We start from the raw sequence: 21,837 nt of genomic DNA, 5'->3' as shown, positions 1-21,837 counted from the left end.
GAGGACACCGGCACCCTGGGGCAGCGGGGCCGGCGGCTCTGCTGGGGGACCCTCCCCCGGGCGAGGGGCGGGTTCCAGAGCTTGGCGCGCTCTCGCGGACCCGGCGGCCGCACAGCCGCGGCGAGATGGCACCGGCCGGAGGCCCCGGGGCCAAAAAGGTGAGTTTCCGGGAGTCGGCGTGGTACTCAGCGCTCCCGGCCGCGGGGCTCCCGGCGCCTGAGTTGAGACCCCACTTCAACCCTTGAATGAGCTCTGCGGCCCTGGCCCGGCACCTGGAGGGCTCTTTGTCTCAGTATACGCGATCGCCACTTGCCCGGGGCGACAATACCGCCTTGGAGTGAGGATTAGATAATTTACTGAGCCCGGACTCGGTGCCCCACACTTCGCGGACTGCGCACAATTATTCCCATTTTTCAGGTGAGGAAACTGAAGCCCAGAAAGGCCACTAGCTCAAGGTCACCCATCTAGTCCAGGGTGGAGCGGGGATTTGAAGTCTAGCTCCGGACTCAGGCGCCGCGCTCACATTTTCTACCCTCAGCCTACCTCAGGTCTTGGGCTCAACTAGCCCCAGAGCTTGGTTCTCTGGCGTTTTGGGAAGGGTAGCAGCCTGGCCCTGCAACTGATGGGCTGGCCTGAAACCAGGGGTGCAAGATGCTCCCAGACCCCCACCGCGGAGTGGGGGCGGGTGGGGAAGTGCGCAGGTTAGTGGGGTAGCGGCGTTCTGCCTAGCCTTTTCAGTAGGACCGGCTTTCTGGTTCCTTCTCTAGGCCTCTTTCCCTCTCTGTTCACCAAGTGTCAGCTTTGTCCCCCACCCCCCAACGTTTCTTGGTGAGGAGAAGGGGTGACAAAACAAAATTAGGAAAGGCATGAACTTGGACGCAGGACATCTCCAGGATCCCTCAAAGCAACCCAGCTGTGCCCTGAAACTCAGAGGGGGGAAGGGAGAAGCTATATAGGCATGTAAGTATGCACCACTGATCTTTTTCTCCTAAAAAGTTAGCAACAATCAAGATGCCCAATGATGGTGCGCTCCCTAAATATAGGTGCATCCACTTAATAAGTTATTAGGCAGCCAATTAAGAAGCTAAGTATGAGAACAAGCAAACTGCTTTGACAATAGTTAAGTTACAAAAGGAGTTATACTATACAGACCGACCCCAACTATGTAAATATTTATATATGCAGTGAAAGGAAAGAAATAATAATGGTAATAGTTGCATAAGATGTGGAATAGGACTTTAACAATTAAAAAAAATCTTTGGATATGTTTTATAAAAGTAAAATATGGGCATTGAAGTAAATGAGCTTAATAAAAGATAAAGACATTGTGCTGATTTCTTTCTCTAAATTTTCTGTATTACTGTGTTCACCTTTGGCTCACTTTTTAAAAGGTTTTTAAAATATGCTGTCCCTGTTCAATTTCTTCCCAGCCTCTGCTCTTGCAACGCCAAGGTTATCGTATGATAACCATGTTAATGTGTACCTGGGAGTTAAAATGTTAGTGGGAAGCAGCTAATCTCGACTCTCCTGTCAGCCAACAGGTACATTTTAAGAATTCATTTAGTTGCCACAGGGGACACTTCCAATCGCTTCATTAATCCCCAAGAGCAGTCCTAGTGGCAACTTCAGGCATATTGGATCTCTGGCAGCGTCTGGCCGTCTGGCCGAGGGTGAATGAAGTTGGTCTACTCATCTGTCTGATCAGAGGTGCCCTGAAGCCATACCTTAAATCCAGAAGTCTAGATACTGATATCTGCAACAAGGAAGCATAAATGCCTCTCAGAGCTCACTACCAGATCCAAGGCAGATTCACTGCCAAACTGAAAGGGAGGATGGAATGAAAATATAAATGTACTGCAAATTAATTTACATTGCTCTTTATTTTACAGAGTCCCCTGTCATTCTGGAGCTGTCTTTAGATCAGCTGGTGTAGTAATTAACTAGGGTGGTAGATAGAGCAGTGAAGGAGAGGCTTAAAGGTGCTCTGAATTCAAGTCTTGATAATATAGCTATTTTGCTAATGGCTTTTTAAGAAAACTGGCAAAATTTAAAATTTTGGACAAACATCTAGATAACAGATCAAAATGGCTTAACTTGTTATCGTGAAGATTACAATCAAAATAGGCACTATAATTTTCTTAAAACCCTAGCTAGCTAATTTTCTGTTAAAGAGTGTCATTTTTTTTTTCTCTCTCTCTCTCCTCAGGACTAAACTTGTAGCACATAAGACACAAGTGACAGTTTCAAAAATCTTATCTGTCTGCTGACTCTTGGCATGGTTTGTTAAGAGCCTACTCTTTGTTAGGTGCTGTATGAGGTGGTAGGGATACAGACAAATGAGATTTGTCACCTGAGCCTCAAGCATTTTAAAGCCAAACAGAGGGGACAGGTAAGTAACCAGATACTGTAGCTACAGGTGACAGATGCAGGAATGGAGGGTGTTTGACCTGAAGCAGAACACAAAGGAGGAAGTAATCACAAGTAAGAGTCAGACAGGCAAGGCTTTGGTCTGCAGCAGTGGAAGATACAACAGAGTGGGCTGTGGGAGCGAATTGGAGGCCATTTCAATAATCCAGGGACAGTAGGATGTAGGTATGTATCTAAGAAGTGTTAAATAGATACACTTGGCATAACCCCGAGACAGGTTGAATGTGGTAGGTGAGATACTAACCTATAACACCTAAACTGTATGCCAGTGTTTTTCCCCTCTAGAATTGTTTGGTGTATACTATTAAATTTGAATCTTAGCTTATAATTGAAGTGTTAGATTTCCAAGATGAGATTTTATACAGATGACTATACCTCTGATTTTCTGTTCTGTATTCCTCTGCAGCATTTCTTTCTTACATACGTTGTGATGATTTTTTGACCCATCAGCCTTCCCCCGAGTGGGCAGACTTTGAGTTTCTCGAGGGCAGGGACCTTGTCTTAGTCCAATGTTTATCCCTCTTGCCTGGAACTGTACCTGGCATGTGGAAAGTTCTCATGAAAATTTAAAGCTGAAGTCTTTTTTTATGTTTCAAAAGTACAACATTGAAAGAGCAAATTGCATATTTTGGAAGGAATAGAGAACTAGGTGAGAATCATAATAAATATTAACAGTTCTTCCACATTCAACTAAAATTCATCTTTAGATATAAAATATGGAAAAAATAACCAGAGTCAAAGCAGTGTTTATGGTTAATATAGCTAACACAGTTTGTATTCCATTTCACTTCCCTCCACACAAAAATGGAGATGTTCTAGATATGGCGGCCTCCACTGCAACTCTTTCTAATGTACCTTCCTGGGCTGCAGATATGGCTGGTTAGAAGGGGCAACTGGAGGCATTTCTCTCCCACTCATGCATTGCTGTGTGTCTAGCTGTAGACAGGGCTGAAGTGAACCGGCCTTGTATTTTCAGTAAAAGATTGTATCTTCAGCTAATGCAATCTTTACAAGAGGAGTAGGGGTCACCATGGGAGTGTTTGCAGTTTTCCTATAGGATGGTCAGGGAATGCCTCCCTGAAAAGATGACCCTTGACCAAAGCCCTGAAGGCATGTGACGGTGAGCCATGCAGGTATTTGGGGGAGGCGGGTATTTGGGGGAGGCACATTTTAGACAATGGAAAGTGTAAGCCCTTGGAGAACTGCTCTGGATACAGCCTTTTATTCAAGTATGGGTGGGCCAAACAGAAAAGTGGGATTAGAAAGAGAGTAGATTAGGAATTTAGAAGATCTGAAGTCCACTTTAGCTTTGTAATCTTTCTTAGCTCTGTGATCTTGGACAAGTCACTTAGTCTCGTTGAACCTCAGTTTAAAAACCATCTGCCCTGCCTAGCTCACAGAGTTGTCGGGAGTACCAAATGAAAACATATATGAACATGCTGGAAAATGTAGGGGCATAGTTATGAAACTTTCTGCCCCTTAGGATTATGTTTAGTGGTTTATGCAAAAAAAAAGAGGCTAGTTTTCTCCCCTAACGTGAGGCCTAACAATCCATGGCTGCTGCAGCTACGCAAAGATGCCATTAAAACCCTGCGGCTGTGGGGGCGCCTGGGTGGCTCAGTCGGTTAAGCGGCCGACTTCAGCTCAGGTCACGATCTCGCGGTCCGTGAGTTCGAGCCCCGTGTCGGGCTCTGGGCTGATGGCTCAGAGCCTGGAGCCTGCTTCCGATTCTGTGTCTCCCTCTTTCTCTGCCCCTCCCCCGTTCATGCTCTGTCTCTCTCTGTCTCAAAAATAAATAAAACATTAAAAAAAAAAAAATTAAAAAAAAAAACCCAAAAAACCCTGCGGCTGTGAGTGACAGCAACTGTTAGTCGGCTCCACCTGCCTTAGTGTGTGACTTTCAATGGCATGGCTGCAGGATGACTGGTATATCTCTAGGGCTTATATTGACATTCTAGTCAGGAAAGAGAAAAAGTGCCACTATGGAAGAGAGTGCCCATCTATATCAGGAAAGCAAAACTTTGCCAGAAATCTTTAACTGGCTTCTGCTCATGTCTCATTGGCCAGCTCTATGTAATATACCCATCTCCCCCCAGCGGAAGGGAGCCCGAGAATTTTTTTTTGTTTATTTATTTATTTTGAGAGAGAGCAAGATAGAGTGTGAGCCAGGAGGGGCAGAGAGAGATGGAGAGAGAGAATCCCAAACAGGTTCCATGCTGTCATTGCAGAGCCCAATGCAGGGATCAATCCCACAAACTGTGAGATCATGATCTGAGCAGGAACCGAGAGTCAGACGCCTAACCAACTGAGCCACCCAGGCGTCCTGAGAATTTTTTTAATAAATTTTCTTTCAATGTTTGTTTATGTTTGAGAGAGAGAGAAAGAGAGAGAGTAGGAGGGGGCAGAGAAAAAGGGAGACAGAATCCGAAGCAGGCTCCAGGCTCTAAGCTGTCAGCACAGAGCTCAATGTAGGACTCAAACTCACAAACTGCTAGATCATGACCTGAGCTGAAGTCAAACGCTTAACCGACTGAGCCACTCAGGCGTGCACTGCCCCTCCGCCAGAGAATTTTTTTTAAGTTGAGGACATTGTCTCCCCAAATGAAATACATTAACAAAGAAGAGAAGAGGAAATACATACTAATTAGGCAACTATCAGTGTCTGCCACAAACATGTTGAGAAAACAGTATATCGCAGAATCAGCACTTTCACTATAATTTGACTCAGCGTAAACATTATTTGAGAAAAAACAGTCACAGCACTTTGCACAACACAAGTACCTGGAATGTCCAGGAAATATAGTATACTCAGTCTTTCTAGAATATTGTTAGACATTGAGGATTTTGACAGAACTGGATCTATAAGAACATAGGACCACCTTTCCTAAAATTGGAAACTGCTTTAAGGGAAAAAAAAAAAAAAAAAAAAAAGAGGCATCTTGGGTGATTTTTCTTTCTTTTCTTCAGGGTATTTTGGAACGTCTGGAGAATGGGGAGGTTGTGGTTGGAGACGGCAGCTTTCTCCTAACTCTGGAGAAGAGGGGCTACGTGAAGGTGGGGCTCTGGACTCCAGAAGCGGTGGTGGAATATCCCAATGCAGGTCAGTGCCAGCAGCCCCGACGGCGTTTATCTGGGTGACAGTTTGCTTAAATCTGACTGAGAGAATATAAAGGAATAATTCTCAGTGTTTTCTAAGGACTGTTTCCCTTGCCAGAATCACCAAGATGTGGACGGTGACAGTACATGGCTGAAGCACATAGAATAAAATGTCCTCTCCCTCCCCCCCGCCCACCACCACACGCTTGCATCTTCATACATAGGAGGTGTTAAATTATACACCTTAATATTTGTTCCATGAGGGGCGCCTGGGTGGCGCAGTCGGTTAAGCGTCCGACTTCAGCCCGGTCACGATCTCGCGGTCCGTGAGTTCGAGCCCCGCGTCGGGCTCTGGGCTGACGGCTCGGAGCCTGGAGCCTGTTTCCGATTCTGTGTCTCCCTCTCTCTCTGCCCCTCCCCCGTTCATGCTCTGTCTCTCTCTGTCCCAAAAATAAATAAAAAACGTTGAAAAATTTAAAAAAAAAACTTTAAAAAATATATATATATATTTGTTCCATGAATATTCACCTTGTGGATAGTCAAGAGTTTCCTGAACCTCATGTGTTATGGCTTCACGTTAATCCTTCTGGCTAATTTGCTTATTATACTAGAACCGTGTTTGGTAAAGATGATTAATGGTAACCACCAGATTAACAGAGCATAGAGAGTAGACATTTGGGGGTTGCTGGGGGAGAGGGGTGTGAAGAAATAAACAGTTTCACCTCATCCCCTTAGCTAGAAAAAAAACCCCAGGGGCGCCTGGGTGGCGCAGTCGGTTAAGCGTCCGACTTCAGCCAGGTCACGATCTCGCGGTCTGTGAGTTCGAGCCCCGCGTCAGGCTCTGGGCCGATGGCTCGGAGCCTGGAGCCTGTTTCCGATTCTGTGTCTCCCTCTCTCTCTGCCCCTCCCCCGTTCATGCTCTGTCTCTCTCTGTCCCAAAAATAAATAAAAAATGTTGAAAAAAAAAAATTTAAAAAAAAAAAAAAAAAAAAAGAAAAAAAACCCCAAAAAACAATAAGAGTTGGAGGTAGAAACTGGGATGGGATTGGTGAGTAACATCAAACTGGAGCTTTAATTCTGTTTTTACTCTTTATTGAGAGCAAGGTCCTAAATTAAGGGGAAGATAAAGTGAAAGAATGAAATGGATACAAGCTAGGAACGGAACTTTCAGTTTGCTCTGATTTTATTCATATATGCACGGTGTATCTGAGAAGCCTGGGATCCTGTCCTGGTTCTTCTGCCGACCAGCCGTGTGACCTTGGACAAGTCATTTGACTTTCCCAAGGGTCAGTTTCTTGATCCATGCCACATGAGGGTGTGAGATGGGCTAGTTGTCAGGACTTGTGAGTTAACCGGTGTGAAGGGTCCCACGTGTCCTAAGTCCCTGATGGCATTTGCATTGTTTCATCCAACACCCAGACTTATGTGGTGGGACCAGGTTTTATTTCTCTGGTGCTTAGCATGAAGTTTTCATCTGGCCCAAGGAGAACTTGTTCTTCATTTTATTTATTTTTTTTAAGTTTATTTATTTTGAGAAAGAGAGAGCACATTGTGCAAGCACATGCAAGCAGGGGAGGGGTAAAGAGAGAGGGAGAAACAGAGTCCCAAGTGGGCTTCATGCTGTCAGCCCAGAACCCGACAAGGGGCTTGATCTCACGAACCTGGGGTTATGACCTGAGTCAAAATCAAGAGTCAAACACAACCAAATGAGCCACCCAGGTGCCCCTGTTCTTCATTTTAGAAGATTCTTCTGCTAAACCAGAAGTGTTGAAATAACAAGGATGAAGAGAGAGAAGGAAAGGGTGTTCTGATAGGCCAACCAAAGCTCTCTGATGGCACCTTAGCAGCCGCTTGCTGTTGAATCAGTTTGATGGGGGCACAACCCACATACACTCTGTCCAATTTGAGAATTTCCTCATCCTTTTTTGAGGGCTCCCAGTGCTGACTATAAGTAGACCAGCCACATCCCTCACAACACAGGCAAATGAATAAACCCTCTCTAGACCAAAAGATTGAGGGGGCAGTTGGCCAACCAGGCCTTAATCTCTGCCTGTGACTGCACCAGGCTGTTGAGGCCCATCGACAGGGCAACATGAGGCTACTCCAAATAGCCCCAGTTTGGTATTGACTCTGCCTTGTTCTGTCCTTGAATTCTATTGACCGTAATCTGCAATTTTTTATAAGTACAAGGTTTGAAATGTGTCTGATTAAAAGAGATGTGAGTGGGTAAGCTACTTTTGCTATAAATGAAAGCTCCTATGGTTTTTATCTTCTTAATTTTAATTCAAAATCTACCTTGTAGTTCGTCAACTGCACATGGAATTCTTGAGAGCAGGATCAAATGTCATGCAGACTTTCACCTTTTCTGCCAGTGAGGAAAATATAGAGAGCAAGGTAATTTTGGTGTGGGGGCAGGTGTGAAGGGAGGGAGGAGGAAAGTGTCAGGGATCATCTGTAATAAAAGTAACCTCTTGGGGAGCCTGGGTGGCTCAGTCGGTTGGGTGTCCGACTTCAGCTCAGGTCATGATCTCGCGGTCCGTGGGTTCGTGCCCCGCATAGGGCTCCGTGCTGATGGCTCCGAGCCTGGAGCCTGTTTCAGATTCTGTGTCTCCCTCTTTCTCTGACCCTCCCCTGTTCATGCTCTCTCTCCCTCTGTCTCAAAAATAAATAAACGTTTAAAAAAAAAAAAAAAAAGTAACCTCTTGACGGGAAGCTATGGAATTGACCTGATGTGTTACTATACTTTGCTACAAACTCCACACAAAATGTCTATTAAAGAATTAATTATTATGTAAATGAATATATACTAAATAAATGAGCTTTTTTTTCTGCCTCTTTAGCTGGGGTATGTGGGGAGGATAGGACTGGGAAGGAATTGGCCATTGGAAGGACATGGTCATCCTTCTGTGCTATTATTTTATAGATGCCTTTTTCCCTTATTTCACTGTCTTCTCTTCTGACTTGTCCATCTGGAGACAGGGTGGTCCTTGGGAATATGGCACTGGCCTAGGAATGAGAAGAATTGGGTTTGATACTCAACTTTGCCATCTGTTGGGTGTGTGACTTTGGGCAAGACACTTGACTGCAGGGAGCATTGGTTTTCTCTCTGCAAATAGAGATAATTTATGCTTAAATGCATAGGGTCGTTGAGAAAAGTAGATAAGGAGAAGAATGCGGAAGTATTGTGAGATATTCCATATGTGAAAAGTGTTAATACTTGCAAATGTTCATGCCCATGTATTCAACCAACCAGCATTTCTTGAGTACCTGCTATAGTCCAATCTCTATGCTTGAAACAAAGATGAAAGAAAGCCACAGACCCGATTCCTAAGTGGCTCACAGTCAAGTGAGGGAGGCAAACAAACATTTACTAAGATCCCGTGTGGCAAGTCCAGTCATGGAACTATAAGCTCACTGGTAGTAGAGGAGAAGGTACCCAACTCTGCTGGTCTTCCCAACGTGCATTTTACGCCATACCTTGAACTCGTCTTACTTGCTCATTGCCCCTTTGGTTATTTGTAACATTTTACCTCTAAAACGCCAGGCTCACCATCTGAACTCTTGCTCTCCAACTTCAGTGGGAAGATGTGAACGCCGCTGCCTGTGACCTTGCCAGGGAAGTGGCTGGAAAAGGTGACGCTTTGGTGGCAGGGGGGATCTGCCAGACATCGGCGTACACACACCACAAGGATGAAGCTAGAGTTAAACAACTCTTTCAACGCCAGCTAGATGTTTTTGCCAAGAAAAATGTGGACTTCTTGATTGCCGAGGTAAGTCTCGTGTTTTAGGGAAACACTATTTTGACAAATACAACTGCATAGTCTTCAGCTTTCAGGAGGGTATTGGATTGCTTCGTGCCCTCGTTTCCTCAGGGTACAGGGTCAAAGGTTTGTTTAAATGCACTGTAATCAAGGCAAACATCCTCTCAATTGTGTGCTAGGTTCTGTGTGAAGCCAAAGGGCAGACCCAAGACAGGCCTACCTGTAGCCTTTGTGTTCTTTTGGGTGGTTGTAGCAGCTGACTCACAGGGGACCGTGCAATGTTGGGTGAGAAGGGGACGGTGATTCAGGAAGCAGTCTCTCCTGCGGGAGGGGCAGGGCAGGAAGGGGCTGTGTGCGTGGGCTAGAGGCTGTGAGAGAGCAAAGCTTAGGAGGTAGATGGTTGCTTGGGCTCATGCAGGCCCCACTAACAATACTCAGTACCAAGTAGTTTCGTTGCCCTCCTCTGTTCATGCTGTGCTTACCCCAATCCCTCACCTTTCCCTCAAGCTTTGATATGTGAGTGATATTTTGAAGAAAAAATCAATAAGAATTGATCACTGATGGGACATGAAGGCCCAGAACATTCTCTTCCTTCCACTTCCAAAAATTAAAAAGCCCTCATTCCCGGGGCACCTGGATGGCTCAGCTGGTTGGGCGTCTGACTTCAGCTCAGGTCATGATCTCAAAGTTCATGAGTTCGAGCCCCACATTGGGCTCACTGCTGTCAGCACAGAGCCCACTTTGGATCCCCTCTCTCTGCCCCTGCCTGGCTTGCGCTCTCTCTCTCTCAAAAATAAATAAACATTTAAAAAAAAAAAAAGCCCTCATTCCCCATTTCCCACCTTTGTTACCGTGTAAAGTCAAGCTCTCAACCCAAATCTCTACCCTCAACAAGGACAATAACCTCCCAACTGCTATTTCCCTAACCACTCTCTGAACCTATTGAAGACCTTGCTTGGTCAACCTTCCTAAGGCTCAGGGCCAGCCAAGCCTGACAGACACACCTGGCAAGAATCATCTGCAGAGACGGTCACTAACCCCACCTGATAGGTTCTCCAGATGGATGAGGACACCAGTTTGTTTTGCAAGAACCTCTCTGTGGACTCCCTCTGCCATTCCCCACACACTGATTCTGCAGAATCTAAGTAAAGAAGGAAGACAGGGAGATTTTTGCTGACTTTTCTTCACTTACTTAAGGTCAGCTTTTCAATGACGGCCCTTAAAGAGATTCCTGGGAAGCACCCCTGCAAATGGCCTGGGTTTACCAGACAAGGTGTCTTGTCCACCCTCGGCAAAGAAACTCGGTAGCTATTCCTCCCTGCTCTGTGCCTCAGCGTTCTCACTGGGCAGAAATCATCATATTTCTCCCTACTTCATGGAGCACTTATGAACGTCTAACTAGAAGTGGATATAAAATCACTTTGAAGTATTAAGCATAATACACTATTCATAATTTTTTTGGAGATTACCCCAGTTCCATAAAAGAGTTTATTAATAAAATTCCTTCAAAATTATGAATTTAAATACTCAATTACTTTAAAAACCTTTGTGGTTTTTGCTTCTGTTTTTTTCCTAACAGTCATCATCTTGCTGAATCAATGATCCCCGAATGAAAATCTATATATTATTGTTAAAGGAATTAAAATGTGTACTTTAGAAAAGCATTCTTTAGGGGTGCCTGGGTGGCTCAGTTGGATGAGTGTCCAACTCTTGATTTTGGCTCAGGTCACGATCCCAGGGACATGGGATCAAGTGACGTGTTGGACTCTGTGTTGAGCACAGAGCCTGCTTAGGATTCTCTCTCCCTCTCTCTCTCTCTCTCTGTTTCTCCCCTGCTCGCACGAGCTCTCTCTCTCTCTCTCTCTCCCTCAAAATAAATAAATAAACTTAAAAAAAAGTATTCTTTAGTCTGCTAAATACCTGTTCCTAGCAAGTTTTACCGCATATATTTATTTATTTTTATAACTATTTGGCAACATTTGCATTCCCCCTTTCAAAATCTGCTTTACATTTGGACCAATAGAAATGGTGAAATTTCTCTTAGTATTTTGAGCATGCCGAAGAAGCCATGTGGGCTGTGGAAGTCTTAAAAGCGTTGGGTAAACCTGTGGCAGCTACCATGTGCATAGGCCCAGACGGAGACATGCATGGTGTATCACCTGGAGAATGTGCCGTTAAGCTGGTGAAGGCAGGTAATTTGGATGCATCGTGTGATTAGCAGTTCAGCTATTGTTTATAAAATTTAACAAAGGTTGCTTAATATTGTGAGAGCAGTTCATTGTTAACAGAATTAACTGGAATTGGTTTCCTTATTTCTAAAACTTGGGCGGTGGAGAAGGATAGCTAATTTCTAAGGCAATTTCCAACTACTAAAAAATAAAATAAATAAAATATATAAGTCCTTTATTTCTTTGCCTAGGGGCTGCAATTGTGGGCGTGAACTGCCGATTTGGACCCAGCACCAGCTTGAAGACGATGAAACTCATGAAGGTGGGCCTACAGGCTGCAGGGTTGGAGGCGCATCTGATGGTGCAGTCCCTAGGCTTCCATACACCGGACTGTGGCAAAGGAGGGTTTGTGGATCTCCCAGAATATCCCTTTGGTAAGCCCAGCCACATATTAGAGGTCCTTGTGTTTTCTTGTGCTGACAGCATGGAAACGGCCATAATAAATAGCTATGGTACGGTTTTACAAATAGAGACCGCATAAGACAAAAACGTTCAATGTTAATGAAAAATGAGCAGAATCTAAAGTTCGTGATTTTCTAATTGTAAAAAATGCCCATCAGAGCACCTGTGATTTGAATACAAGGACAGTAACAGCAATGCTGTGATGGTTGTGTTGCAGGACTGGAGCCCAGAGCTGCAACCAGATGGGATATTCAGAAATATGCCAGAGAGGCCTACAAACTCGGGGTCAGGTACATTGGCGGGTGCTGTGGATTTGAACCCTACCACATCAGGGCGATTGCAGAGGAGCTGGCCCCAGAAAGGGGCTTTTGGCCTCCTGCTTCTGACAAACATGGGAGTTGGGGAAGCAGTCTCAATATGCACACCAAGCCCTGGATTAGAGCCAGGTAGGAATTTTCTAATTGACATTACTATTTCACTCGAATCTCATTTTATGTATTGTTAGAAACACTATGCATGCAGTAAAAATTGAAAAAATATACAAGTATATAAAATTAAAACTAGAGGCCCCTGGGTGGCTCAGTCAGTGGAGCATCTGACTTCGGCTCAGGTCATGATCTCACAGGTTTGTGACTTTGTGCCCCATGTTGGGCTCTCTGCTGTCAGCATGGAGTCTGCTTCAGATCCTCTGTCTCCCTCCCTTGTGTTTTGAAATCTTAGACCTTATTTCTGGTTTAGCAATTTTAAGCTGTAATTACTGCTAACCCTTTAAAAAACTGAGGCATTTAAATCACAAAATATTCCCCTTTTCTCCCTGATCTACTTTTCCCAATTTTGATGTATTACATTTTTATTTCTTCTTTTGGTTACCTTTATAAATTTGAATTTTCTATTTAGCCATCTATTTCTTAATCTATTGCTATAAAGCAGTATCTCTTAATTCCACTTTGTAAAACAAGAATTAACTCGGGGCACCTGGGTGGCTCAGTTGGTTGAGCATCCAACTTAGGCTCAGGTCATGATCTCATGGTTTGTGACTTTGAGCCCCGCATCATACTCTGTGCTGACAGCTCAGAGCCTGGAGCCTGCTTCAGATTCTGTGTCTCTCTTGCTCTTTGCCCCTCCCCAGCTCATGCTCCATCTCTCCCTCTCTCAAAAATAAACATTAAAAAAAATTTTTTTAAACAATTAACTCTTTCTGCTTCCCTCTACTCTCTCTCCCTCATCTACCGCTTGGCTTCTTTAAGGTGTTCCATGACAGTTACATCATTGAGTTCTGCTCGATGCTGTAAAGCTGGGTGCCTGGGTGGCTCTGTCGGTTAAGTGTCCGATGTCGCTCAGGTCATGATCTCATGGTTCATGAGTTTGAGGCCTGTGCCAACCTCTGCATTGGCGATGTGGAGCTTGCTTGGGATTCTGTCTCTCTTGCTCTCTCTCTCTGCCCCTTCCCCACTTGCACACTCTCTATCTCAAAATAAATAAACTTTAAAAAAATGTAAATCTAGTAAATAACATTTACACTATTATTGTAATTGGCATACTAAACAAACTGGATTCATGAAATGTAATAATCAGAGTGCAACTTTATTTTTGTCTCCCTCTGTCTCTTTAAACCTGCTCATTCTTTCCTCTGTCCCTATTTAAAAATACGGACATGCCCCAGGACTTTGTTGGGTAGTCTTAGGCAATAGAAAGCCCTGCAACCACTTTATTTAGCAAACACAGTCTTAATTCAGTAATTAAAGTGTACAGTTCCATGTAAAATCAAAACTTGGAACACATGAAGCTTACATCTCCTCCTGTTTTCCATTGGTTGCCTTCAATAGGCAGGAAACTAGGGAAAGTCAGGCTGGTCCTTCTCTTTCTCTCTTAGGCTTTCAATCCCTCCTTCCCGTCTTGCTAACCATGATTCCTGACCTCTTCAGATTGAAAGGGAGAAGAGAGAGGATGGAAAGGGGACTTAACTGTTCCTCCTTGCCCAGCAGCCTAACAGGAAGACTGCATTTTCTGGACCTGGCAGGTCTTCCTGAGCACTGCCATGGTTCCTCAAAGCCTTTCCCTGGGATGCCACAGGCATCGCTTTCTCTCACTGCCACTTCCCCCTTCAGATCCTGGCTTTTTCAGCAGGTCACTCCAAATAACACCCTGTTTCAGAGGTCTCATCGTCCTTCCTGGTGATTCTAAATACCTCCGGATTTTCAACACCTCCAGGCTGGCTCTCTTTCACTTGGGGGCCAAAACTGACTAGAGGACCTTTCACTCTTCCCTCATGTAAACAAACTATGAGAGTGTGGTCTGATCCCAATTTAATGGCACCCTCTTTGCTCTCAATCAGAGAAGCTGGCCCTTTGGTCTGTGAGCTAGATTGTCCAGGGTAGAGTCAGGTGAGCCATGGGACTGGCTCTTGGCCACCTCCTTTGAAACTTCTGCAGAGTGTCTGTCTTATGACCTTGATACCTCATGTCTGCCATATCTTGGCGCTGCCAATAAGATCTCTAGTCTAATATCCTGATACATTAATGATTTTCTAAATGTTCACTTAGAACCAAGACATAAGCATGGAACTATGGAAAAAGAGAAATAATTCTGTTTTAAGACACTTGAGGGGCGCCTGGGTGGCTCAGTCGGTTGGGCGGCCGACCTTGGCTCAGGTCATGATCTCACGGTCCGTGAGTTCGAGCCCCGCGTCGGGCTCTGTGCTGACAGCTCAGAGCCTGGAGCCTGTTTCAGACTCTGTGTCTCCCTCTCTCTGACCCTCCCCCGTTCATGCTCTCTTTCTGTCTCAAAAATAAATAAACGTAAAAAAAAAAATTTTTTTTAAAGACACTTGAGCCTCTTGTGGGAGAATGTTCCAAGCATCAAGCTCAAATCAATTCCCTTCTGTCATATTTCATTTCATCTGTAGTGCACATGTATGCCATATTTTAATTTGTTTCATACTTAGACTGTGACTTTCTTTGTACAACATTTGGTTTTCTAGGAACTTCTAATTAACTTCCTTTGTCATTGTTGAAAGATGAATAACAGGCCTTTACTTTCTCTAGGTCTTCCAAGTTCTAAATTATACTATTTGTTATAAATTGTTACAAATCATGCTTTTTGTCAATGCACTTTGTTATTGAAGACATTTTTCTGAGGACCTCTTGAATGACTGTTGTGTTATGAATCACTGCATCTCTGACTCTCTCTCGTCTATCTCTATACAATGCCATCCCATTTCCCTCTTTTAGAAACCAAAGTCTCTGCTGTCTCCTCGTCTTTCTTCAGTGCTGTTATGTATTTAACCCATTTTTTATTTCTTTATGCATTTCAGCGGGATTTTTTTAATGTTTATTTATTTATTTATTTATTTATTTATTTATTTATTTGAGAGAAAGAGAGTATGTGTGCACACGCGAGCAGGGGAGGGGCAGAGAGCAAGGGAGAGAGAGAATCCCAAGAAGGCTCCACACTGTCAGTGCAGAGCCCAATGCAGGGCTCGATCTCACAAACCATGAGATCATGACCTGAGCCAAAATCCAGAGATGGCCACTTAACTGACTGAGCCACCCAGGCGCCCCTTCAGTGGGATTTAGAACACTCTTCATTTTTTACCTGAAACAACATCCCTAGCGTAAATTTATTTAGATTGTAAAAGCAGGCAAGAAATAATTTAGCCAAACATTTCTTCTGGGAGATATGGATGCTTATCAGAGAAAATTGATTTTATAGGTATCATACTTAGAACAAAGTAATACAAATATAATTAAAAGATGAGGAGAGCAAACTTTGGCGATGATTAAAATAGTTCAAATAAGTGAGATATGGCTTACTTTAATTATTATCTAGGGATCCTTAAAATTCATTACCAGGTAAAGAGAAAACATTTTTCTGTAGAAAAAAGCCAGACATTCCTTGTACCTTGAACTCCCAAACATATTGATGTTCACAACAATTTGTGATTACACCAAAACCCATAGACATCCCAGATTTCTGACATTTTCATCATCCAAAAAATGTCAATATATTCATTGCTTCGTAAATAAAGTGGAAAAAACTGTATAAATATATTTACTACAAAGGTCTGTGACCAGGAACCTTTGTACGCTTCTTTCTTTGTCTAAAAACAAGAACAAATATTAACAAAATAATTTGTATTCGGTTTCTGGTTACTTTTGAAGACTTACACTGTGTTTTTACATTAAAAACCAGCTTTGGGGCGCCTGGGTGTCTCAGTCAATTAAGCGGCCAACTCTTAATTTCAGCTCAGGTCATGACCTCACACTTCATGGGTTGGAGCCCTGCGTCAGGCTCTGCACTGACCATGTGAAGCCTGCTTACAACTCTCTCCCTCTCTCTCCCTGCCCCTCTCCTGCTTGTGCTCTCTCTCTCTCTCTCTCTCTCTCTCTCTCTCACACACACACACACACACACACACACACACACACAAAATAAATAACCATTTTTTTAAAACCCCGTCTTCATATATTTGTCATTATATAAAACTATTGAGTAGAGCTAGAAGGACCCTGCTAGAAAGTTCAGAATACATGTAGTTCACCAAAACATGTAAAATTTAAACACATATTCTTTTTCTGAGAGGTGCTGTGAAACCCAGTGATTGTTTTTGATAGAAATGTGAGAAAAGCATTGATGGACATAGTTTTTCAGTCTGTGTGTTGAAACTGAAGTCCTGCCTGATCATCTACCAAGCCTATGTGTATTTGGCAAATACATACATGCATATGTACTAATTTATTTTATATTCGCATATATATATATATATATATGTATATATATATATATATATATATATATATATATATATATATATATTAGACTTATGAAACAGGTACGCATTTTTTAATTATTTTTTTTAAACACAGGGCCAGAAGGGAGTATTGGGAAAATCTGCTGCCAGCTTCGGGCAGACCTTTCTGTCCTTCACTGTCACAGCCGGACGTCTAAGGAGTAGTGCTGTTTCAGAATAACAGAATAGAAGGAAGTCCCCCTCCGCCCCCGTATGGAACTCTTCCCGGCCTTTACCCCCAGCCCACCTTGCTGTCTCCAGTTGCTGAACAGCTAATGTGCTGCTGGCCCTTCGGTTCCGTCCAACATACACATCTTATGCTCCCACTGTGGACAAACACCCAGCTGAATGCTGCAGCAGATGCAGAGGTGATGGGAAAGGGCCTCTGCATAGAGGTCCTCCAGCTCCTTACTGTCCAGTAATGCTGTGCTACATTCTTTGGAAGGTCATCAAGAATAGCAACACGTGGTGCACCTGAGTCGTTCAGTCAGTTAAGCATCTGGTTTTGGCTCTCATGGTTCTTGAGTTCGAGCCCCACATCGGGCTCTCTGCTGTCAGTGCAGAGCCCGCTTCAGAACTTCTGCCCCTCTCAAGTGTCTGTCCCTACTCCACTTGGGTTCTTTCTATTTCAAAAATAAACGTTAAAAAAAGAATAATAGCGAGGGGCGCCTGGGTGGCGCAGTCGGTTAAGCGTCCGACTTCAGCCAGGTCACGATCTCGCGGTCCGTGAGTTCGAGCCCCGCGTCAGGCTCTGGGCTGATGGCTCGGAGCCTGGAGCCTGTTTCCGATTCTGTGTCTCCCTCTCTCTCTGCCCCTCCCCCGTTCATGCTCTGTCTCTCTCTGTCCCAAAAATAAATTAAAAACGTTGAAAAAAAAATTAAAAAAAAAAAAAAAAGAATAATAGCGAAACTTGTTTTTAGGGTGAATTTGAGATTTTAAAATAACCAGAAGTCACTGAACACCAAACCTATTGATTCATTCAGGCAACCAAGCTAGGTGCTTAAGGAAGATGGAACAACAATGAGTCTTCTTCTCTTACGTGATTTGTATGATGACTCCAAGGGCAATCCCAAGGAAGAGAAGCAAAAAATGTTTTGAGCAATGGCAGGGTTATTGAAGTAAGTGATTACTTTCAAAAATGATTTTACTTAAAGGTGTTAGGTCCTTAAAAACAAAAAAGGTGTTAGGATCTAGAATGTTCTTAAATGTGTCTTTATGATCACAAACAGCTAAATTATAAATTACTTAAAGACAAGGACAATTTGCTGTGCTTCATATATTTTTCCTTAAAGTATTTAGCACTGTGCTAGGCATAATAATAGATGCTCAATGAAATTCTTATTTTTGATTGTTAAAATGAGTAAAAATAAATCAACGGTTTTAGAAGACTTTTGAGAAAGTCTGTTCTAATCTATCTTGGTCTAATATTTTCTTGACTTATGTTTGTGTTAGTTGCCATGTGCCAATATCTCTCTGCTTTTTCCAAAACAATGTATCAATTTGTGACAATTAGTAAAATTAAAAATAATGTACCTGTGATAGTGTTTGAATATTTAAAACATCATGGACATTCTTTGGAAAATAATAGCAAACATTTATTCCTTATTATGTTCCAGGCTATTGCTTCACTCTTGTTCTCACACTTTATCTATCTATCTATCTATCTATCTGTGTATCCATTCATCCACATTCATTTGTCCTTTACAGGGATTAAATAATGAGATCGTGGTTTTAACACAGTAATTTATGTAGGAGGAAACTAGAGCTAAGTTAACTTGCCTGAGGTCACACAGTTAGTAAACGACAGAACTGGGATTTGAACCGACATGTGTGGCTCTGGAATCCATGTTCACAACTACTATACTTCACAACCTCTATCACGTGCACAGTGGCTGCTTTTATCAGATTTTTATCCAAATTTTTCTGTTGTGAAGTTTCATGTATTTTTATCAGCTTTGCTTAATATGAATCAGCCTTTCAATCCTATTTCTGTAAAGTAGATAACCTGGAACTCATTAAAATGTTGCCATTTTAGGGCACCTGGATGGCTCAGTGAGTTAGCATCCAACTTCAGCTCAGATCATGATATCATAGTTGGTGAGTTCGAGCCCCACATCAGGCTCTCTGCTGTCAGTCTGGAGCCTGCTTGGGACCTTCTGTCCCCGCCCCCCTCTCTCTGTGCCTCCCCTGCTCCCACTCTCTCCTTCTATAAATAAATAAATAAATAAATAAATAAATAAATAAATAAATAAATAAAATGTTGCCACTCTACCCATAATACATAACCCCAGCATGCTGAAAATTAAAAGGTGAACCATTTACCATCATCTCAAGGCCTTGGGGGTCCTTGAGGATGACTAATAAAAATCACTAAATATGTGCCTGAATATTTTGCTGGCATCCCCAACCAGGACCAGCCAGTCTCTGTTTGGACTTTCCCAGTAGTAACTCACTACCGTGCAAGATCACATATTCTTTCTTAAGATATATTTCATTCTTTGGAAATTATTGTATTCATTAACCGGAAACCTACTTATCAACAACTTTTGCCCGTTTGTCCACATGTTAGTCTCTGGGCACCCCTAAACAAATGGGTGGTTTCTTCCATGTGATAGCTCTTCAAAAATTTAAAGGTAAGTGTCACACTTCCCTAGACTTACTCCTCCTCATTTCCTGCAACCAAAGGCATAGACTTGTAAGATGTGCCTTGCCATACTAGCACTGTGATAGTGGACAGTTAACTTTTCTGTCTTAATTTCCTCCTCTGTTAAATGAGGATAACAATAGAACCATCCTCATTGGAGTACTATGAGGATTGAGTGAACAGTTAGGATTGAGATAGGAACAGTGTCTGGAATATAGTAAGCACTCAGTGTACATTGTGTAGTGTAATATAATTACGTGACTTTGTTTCCAATCCCTTCATCCTCATTGTGACTCTCTTCTGGCCACACTCCAGCATCAAAGCCTCTGCATAAATTTAGTGCCTGGTTCTGAACACCACACTCCAGGAGTGGATGCTTGGACAACAGCTTGTTTGACAGATGAAGTTTATGTGAAAAGGAAAGTGGATGGCATCAGGCAAAAAGCAAGAACTGAGAGGCTACATCTGGAAGGGGAGCTATCTTTCACTGTAAGCCCCTTCCTTGGGTCTACACCCGTACAATTAAAACCTTCATTTTGTTTCAGGCCATATGGTTTAGAAGCAATGTAACAAATAAACATGAATTATATATGGTAGGTGGTAAAGAGGTGACATTAAACCTGGGTCCCTCAGTCTGTAACAACTAAAAATCACTTAAGAACCATATATGCTAAGAGCAGTCCATTTAGGCTTTTAGGAAGAGGAAAGTCATTCATCTACTTTGCAGATTAATAACTGTGGTCTATAGACCAAATATACATAAATATGAATAAATCTACATGTGCTTATAAAGAGAAAGACACAATATTATAAGAGGCAGAGTTGTTCTAAATTGATTAATGAATGCCGTATAATCCCAGTGAAAAATATCATCAGGAATGAGGGGAAATAGACATGCAAACTCTCAGGTTCATATTAGGGGGAAAAAATAGGGGTTATGGGAAAATTAGAAAAAGGTAGTGAGGAAGGTGTAACCTCACCAAATAATCGCTATATGTAACATAGCTGGATATGTGCATTAAAAAAAAATAAAGATCTGGGGTGCCTGAGTGGTTAAGCACCTGGCTCTTGATTTCAGCTCAGGTCATGATCTCATGGTTTGTGAGTTCAAGCTCTGCATCAGGCTCTGTGCTGACAGCATGGGATTCTGTCTCTCCCTCTCTCTGCTCCCCTCTGCTCATGCTCGCTCTCTCTCAAAAATAAATAATTTTTTTTAAAAAAAGATCAATGGAAGTTAATGTATGATAAAGAGGGCATTTCAGGTCAGTGAGGAAAAGCTGGATTGTTTAGTAATGATGGATATTTGGTCAATCATATGGAAAGAAAAAGTTGGAACTCTTAAAACAAGTTCATGCTTGATCTACATTTTAAACATAAATCCATAAAAGAAGAAAAACATAAATTTTACCAAACAAAAAATTTAAATGTATGCACAAAACCCAAAATACTTTATAAACAAAGATGAAGTCAAATGGGAATAATGTGTAACAAGGATTAATAACTGCTATTCCAGGACTGGGTCTTGAGCTATCTTAGTTCAACCCTCTCCCCATGCACACAGATAACATGAAGGTGGGGCTCACCTATGAGACTGGCGTCCAGAACTCCATTTCACCGCATTTTCTTGCACTTGCAAGAATTATGAGAGGGAGATGTATGCAGCTGGGGGCCAAGCAAAGCCTTGGAGTCAGCACTAGCATCATCACCATTGCTTGACAATCACTATTCCAGTGTAGGATAGGATATGTGAATCAGCTGCCCAAGGAAGCACAGTGCACCTGGTAGAGGTGAGGTTCCAGGCAGTGGGTCTGCAGGCACTGGCCGAGAGTTCAGAAAGCTCTGAACATTGACACATTATCTCATAATGTGGTACCTGGCAGGACCAACTTGACTCTTCCTTCCCCAGGCAGCAGATCCTCTCCCTTGCTGGGCAACTTCTGGGGATCAATTCTCAGCTCCTGCCCTGCCCACTTGCACATCTTATGGCCTCCTCCCCATTTCCCTCAATGCCCACACATTATAAGGTTTTCAGAGACACCCTCTTTTCCTCTTGCTCTAAGGGTTATAATAGGACTGCAGACCAAAATCAAGAGAAAAATGAGGTTCATTTTCCTAAAAGACATCTTTATTGAAGGTAGGAAAATATTTGCCTTATATCTTTGCAGTGCAGGAAAAGGGAAAGGGGTAATAAATTTACAGATTAAAGCAATCTGAATGCTAATATCCTGCCACAAATATTGCATACATTAGATAAACTAGGAGAGAATTTCCTTACCCTGTAGATTAGGAAATACATTTCCTTCACCTATGAAATGTTGACGAAGATATACAACACATTCAGAATTAGATAAATGCATATTAAAACAATGAAATATCTTTGTCTACTTACCATTGGTAAAAAGCAAAAAATTGATAATACCTTATGGTTATGAGGGCATAGTGAAAAAGACACTACCACACATAGGCTTTTTGTAAAAGTGTAAACTAATA

At 42.7% G+C, this 21,837-nt stretch overlaps 1 protein-coding gene across 7 annotated transcripts; it reads left to right on the top strand.

Moving 5' to 3' along the window:
* Nucleotides 1-17: 17 nt before the first annotated feature.
* BHMT2 (betaine--homocysteine S-methyltransferase 2) lies at nucleotides 18-17,360 on the top strand. 7 transcript variants are annotated; one of them, XM_058728841.1, is made up of 9 exons: nucleotides 50-158; nucleotides 1,431-1,541; nucleotides 5,395-5,527; nucleotides 7,826-7,917; nucleotides 9,102-9,293; nucleotides 11,329-11,476; nucleotides 11,704-11,886; nucleotides 12,132-12,360; nucleotides 16,780-17,360. In XM_058728841.1, the coding sequence occupies exons 4-9, from the start codon at nucleotides 7,840-7,842 to the stop codon at nucleotides 16,859-16,861; spliced, it is 912 nt and encodes a 303-aa protein (XP_058584824.1). In that variant the 5' UTR covers nucleotides 50-158; nucleotides 1,431-1,541; nucleotides 5,395-5,527; nucleotides 7,826-7,839; the 3' UTR covers nucleotides 16,862-17,360. The 7 variants fall into 7 exon arrangements, with proteins under 7 accessions (XP_058584811.1, XP_058584824.1, XP_058584815.1 ...); XM_058728832.1 differs by lacking the exon at nucleotides 50-158 and adding an exon at nucleotides 165-417; XM_058728847.1 differs by lacking the exon at nucleotides 50-158 and adding an exon at nucleotides 451-960.
* Nucleotides 17,361-21,837: the final 4,477 nt, after the last annotated feature.

The sequence above is a fragment of the Neofelis nebulosa genome, chromosome 1 (assembly GCF_028018385.1).
Source record: "Neofelis nebulosa isolate mNeoNeb1 chromosome 1, mNeoNeb1.pri, whole genome shotgun sequence".
NCBI classification, from domain to species: Eukaryota; Metazoa; Chordata; class Mammalia; order Carnivora; family Felidae; genus Neofelis; species Neofelis nebulosa.
Note: the sequence above shows the minus strand (reverse complement) of the source record. Positions and strands in the feature narration are given on the sequence as shown.

Excerpts from the sequence above, each read along its gene's own strand:
- BHMT2 (XM_058728828.1), top strand. The coding sequence starts at position 126 with ATGGCACCGGCCGGAGGCCCCGGGGCCAAAAAG. Across the intron at positions 11,477-11,703 it reads CGTTAAGCTGGTGAAGGCAG|GGGCTGCAATTGTGGGCGTG; the intron begins GTAATTTGGATG and ends TTCTTTGCCTAG. Across the intron at positions 12,361-16,779 it reads AAGCCCTGGATTAGAGCCAG|GGCCAGAAGGGAGTATTGGG; the intron begins GTAGGAATTTTC and ends TTTTAAACACAG.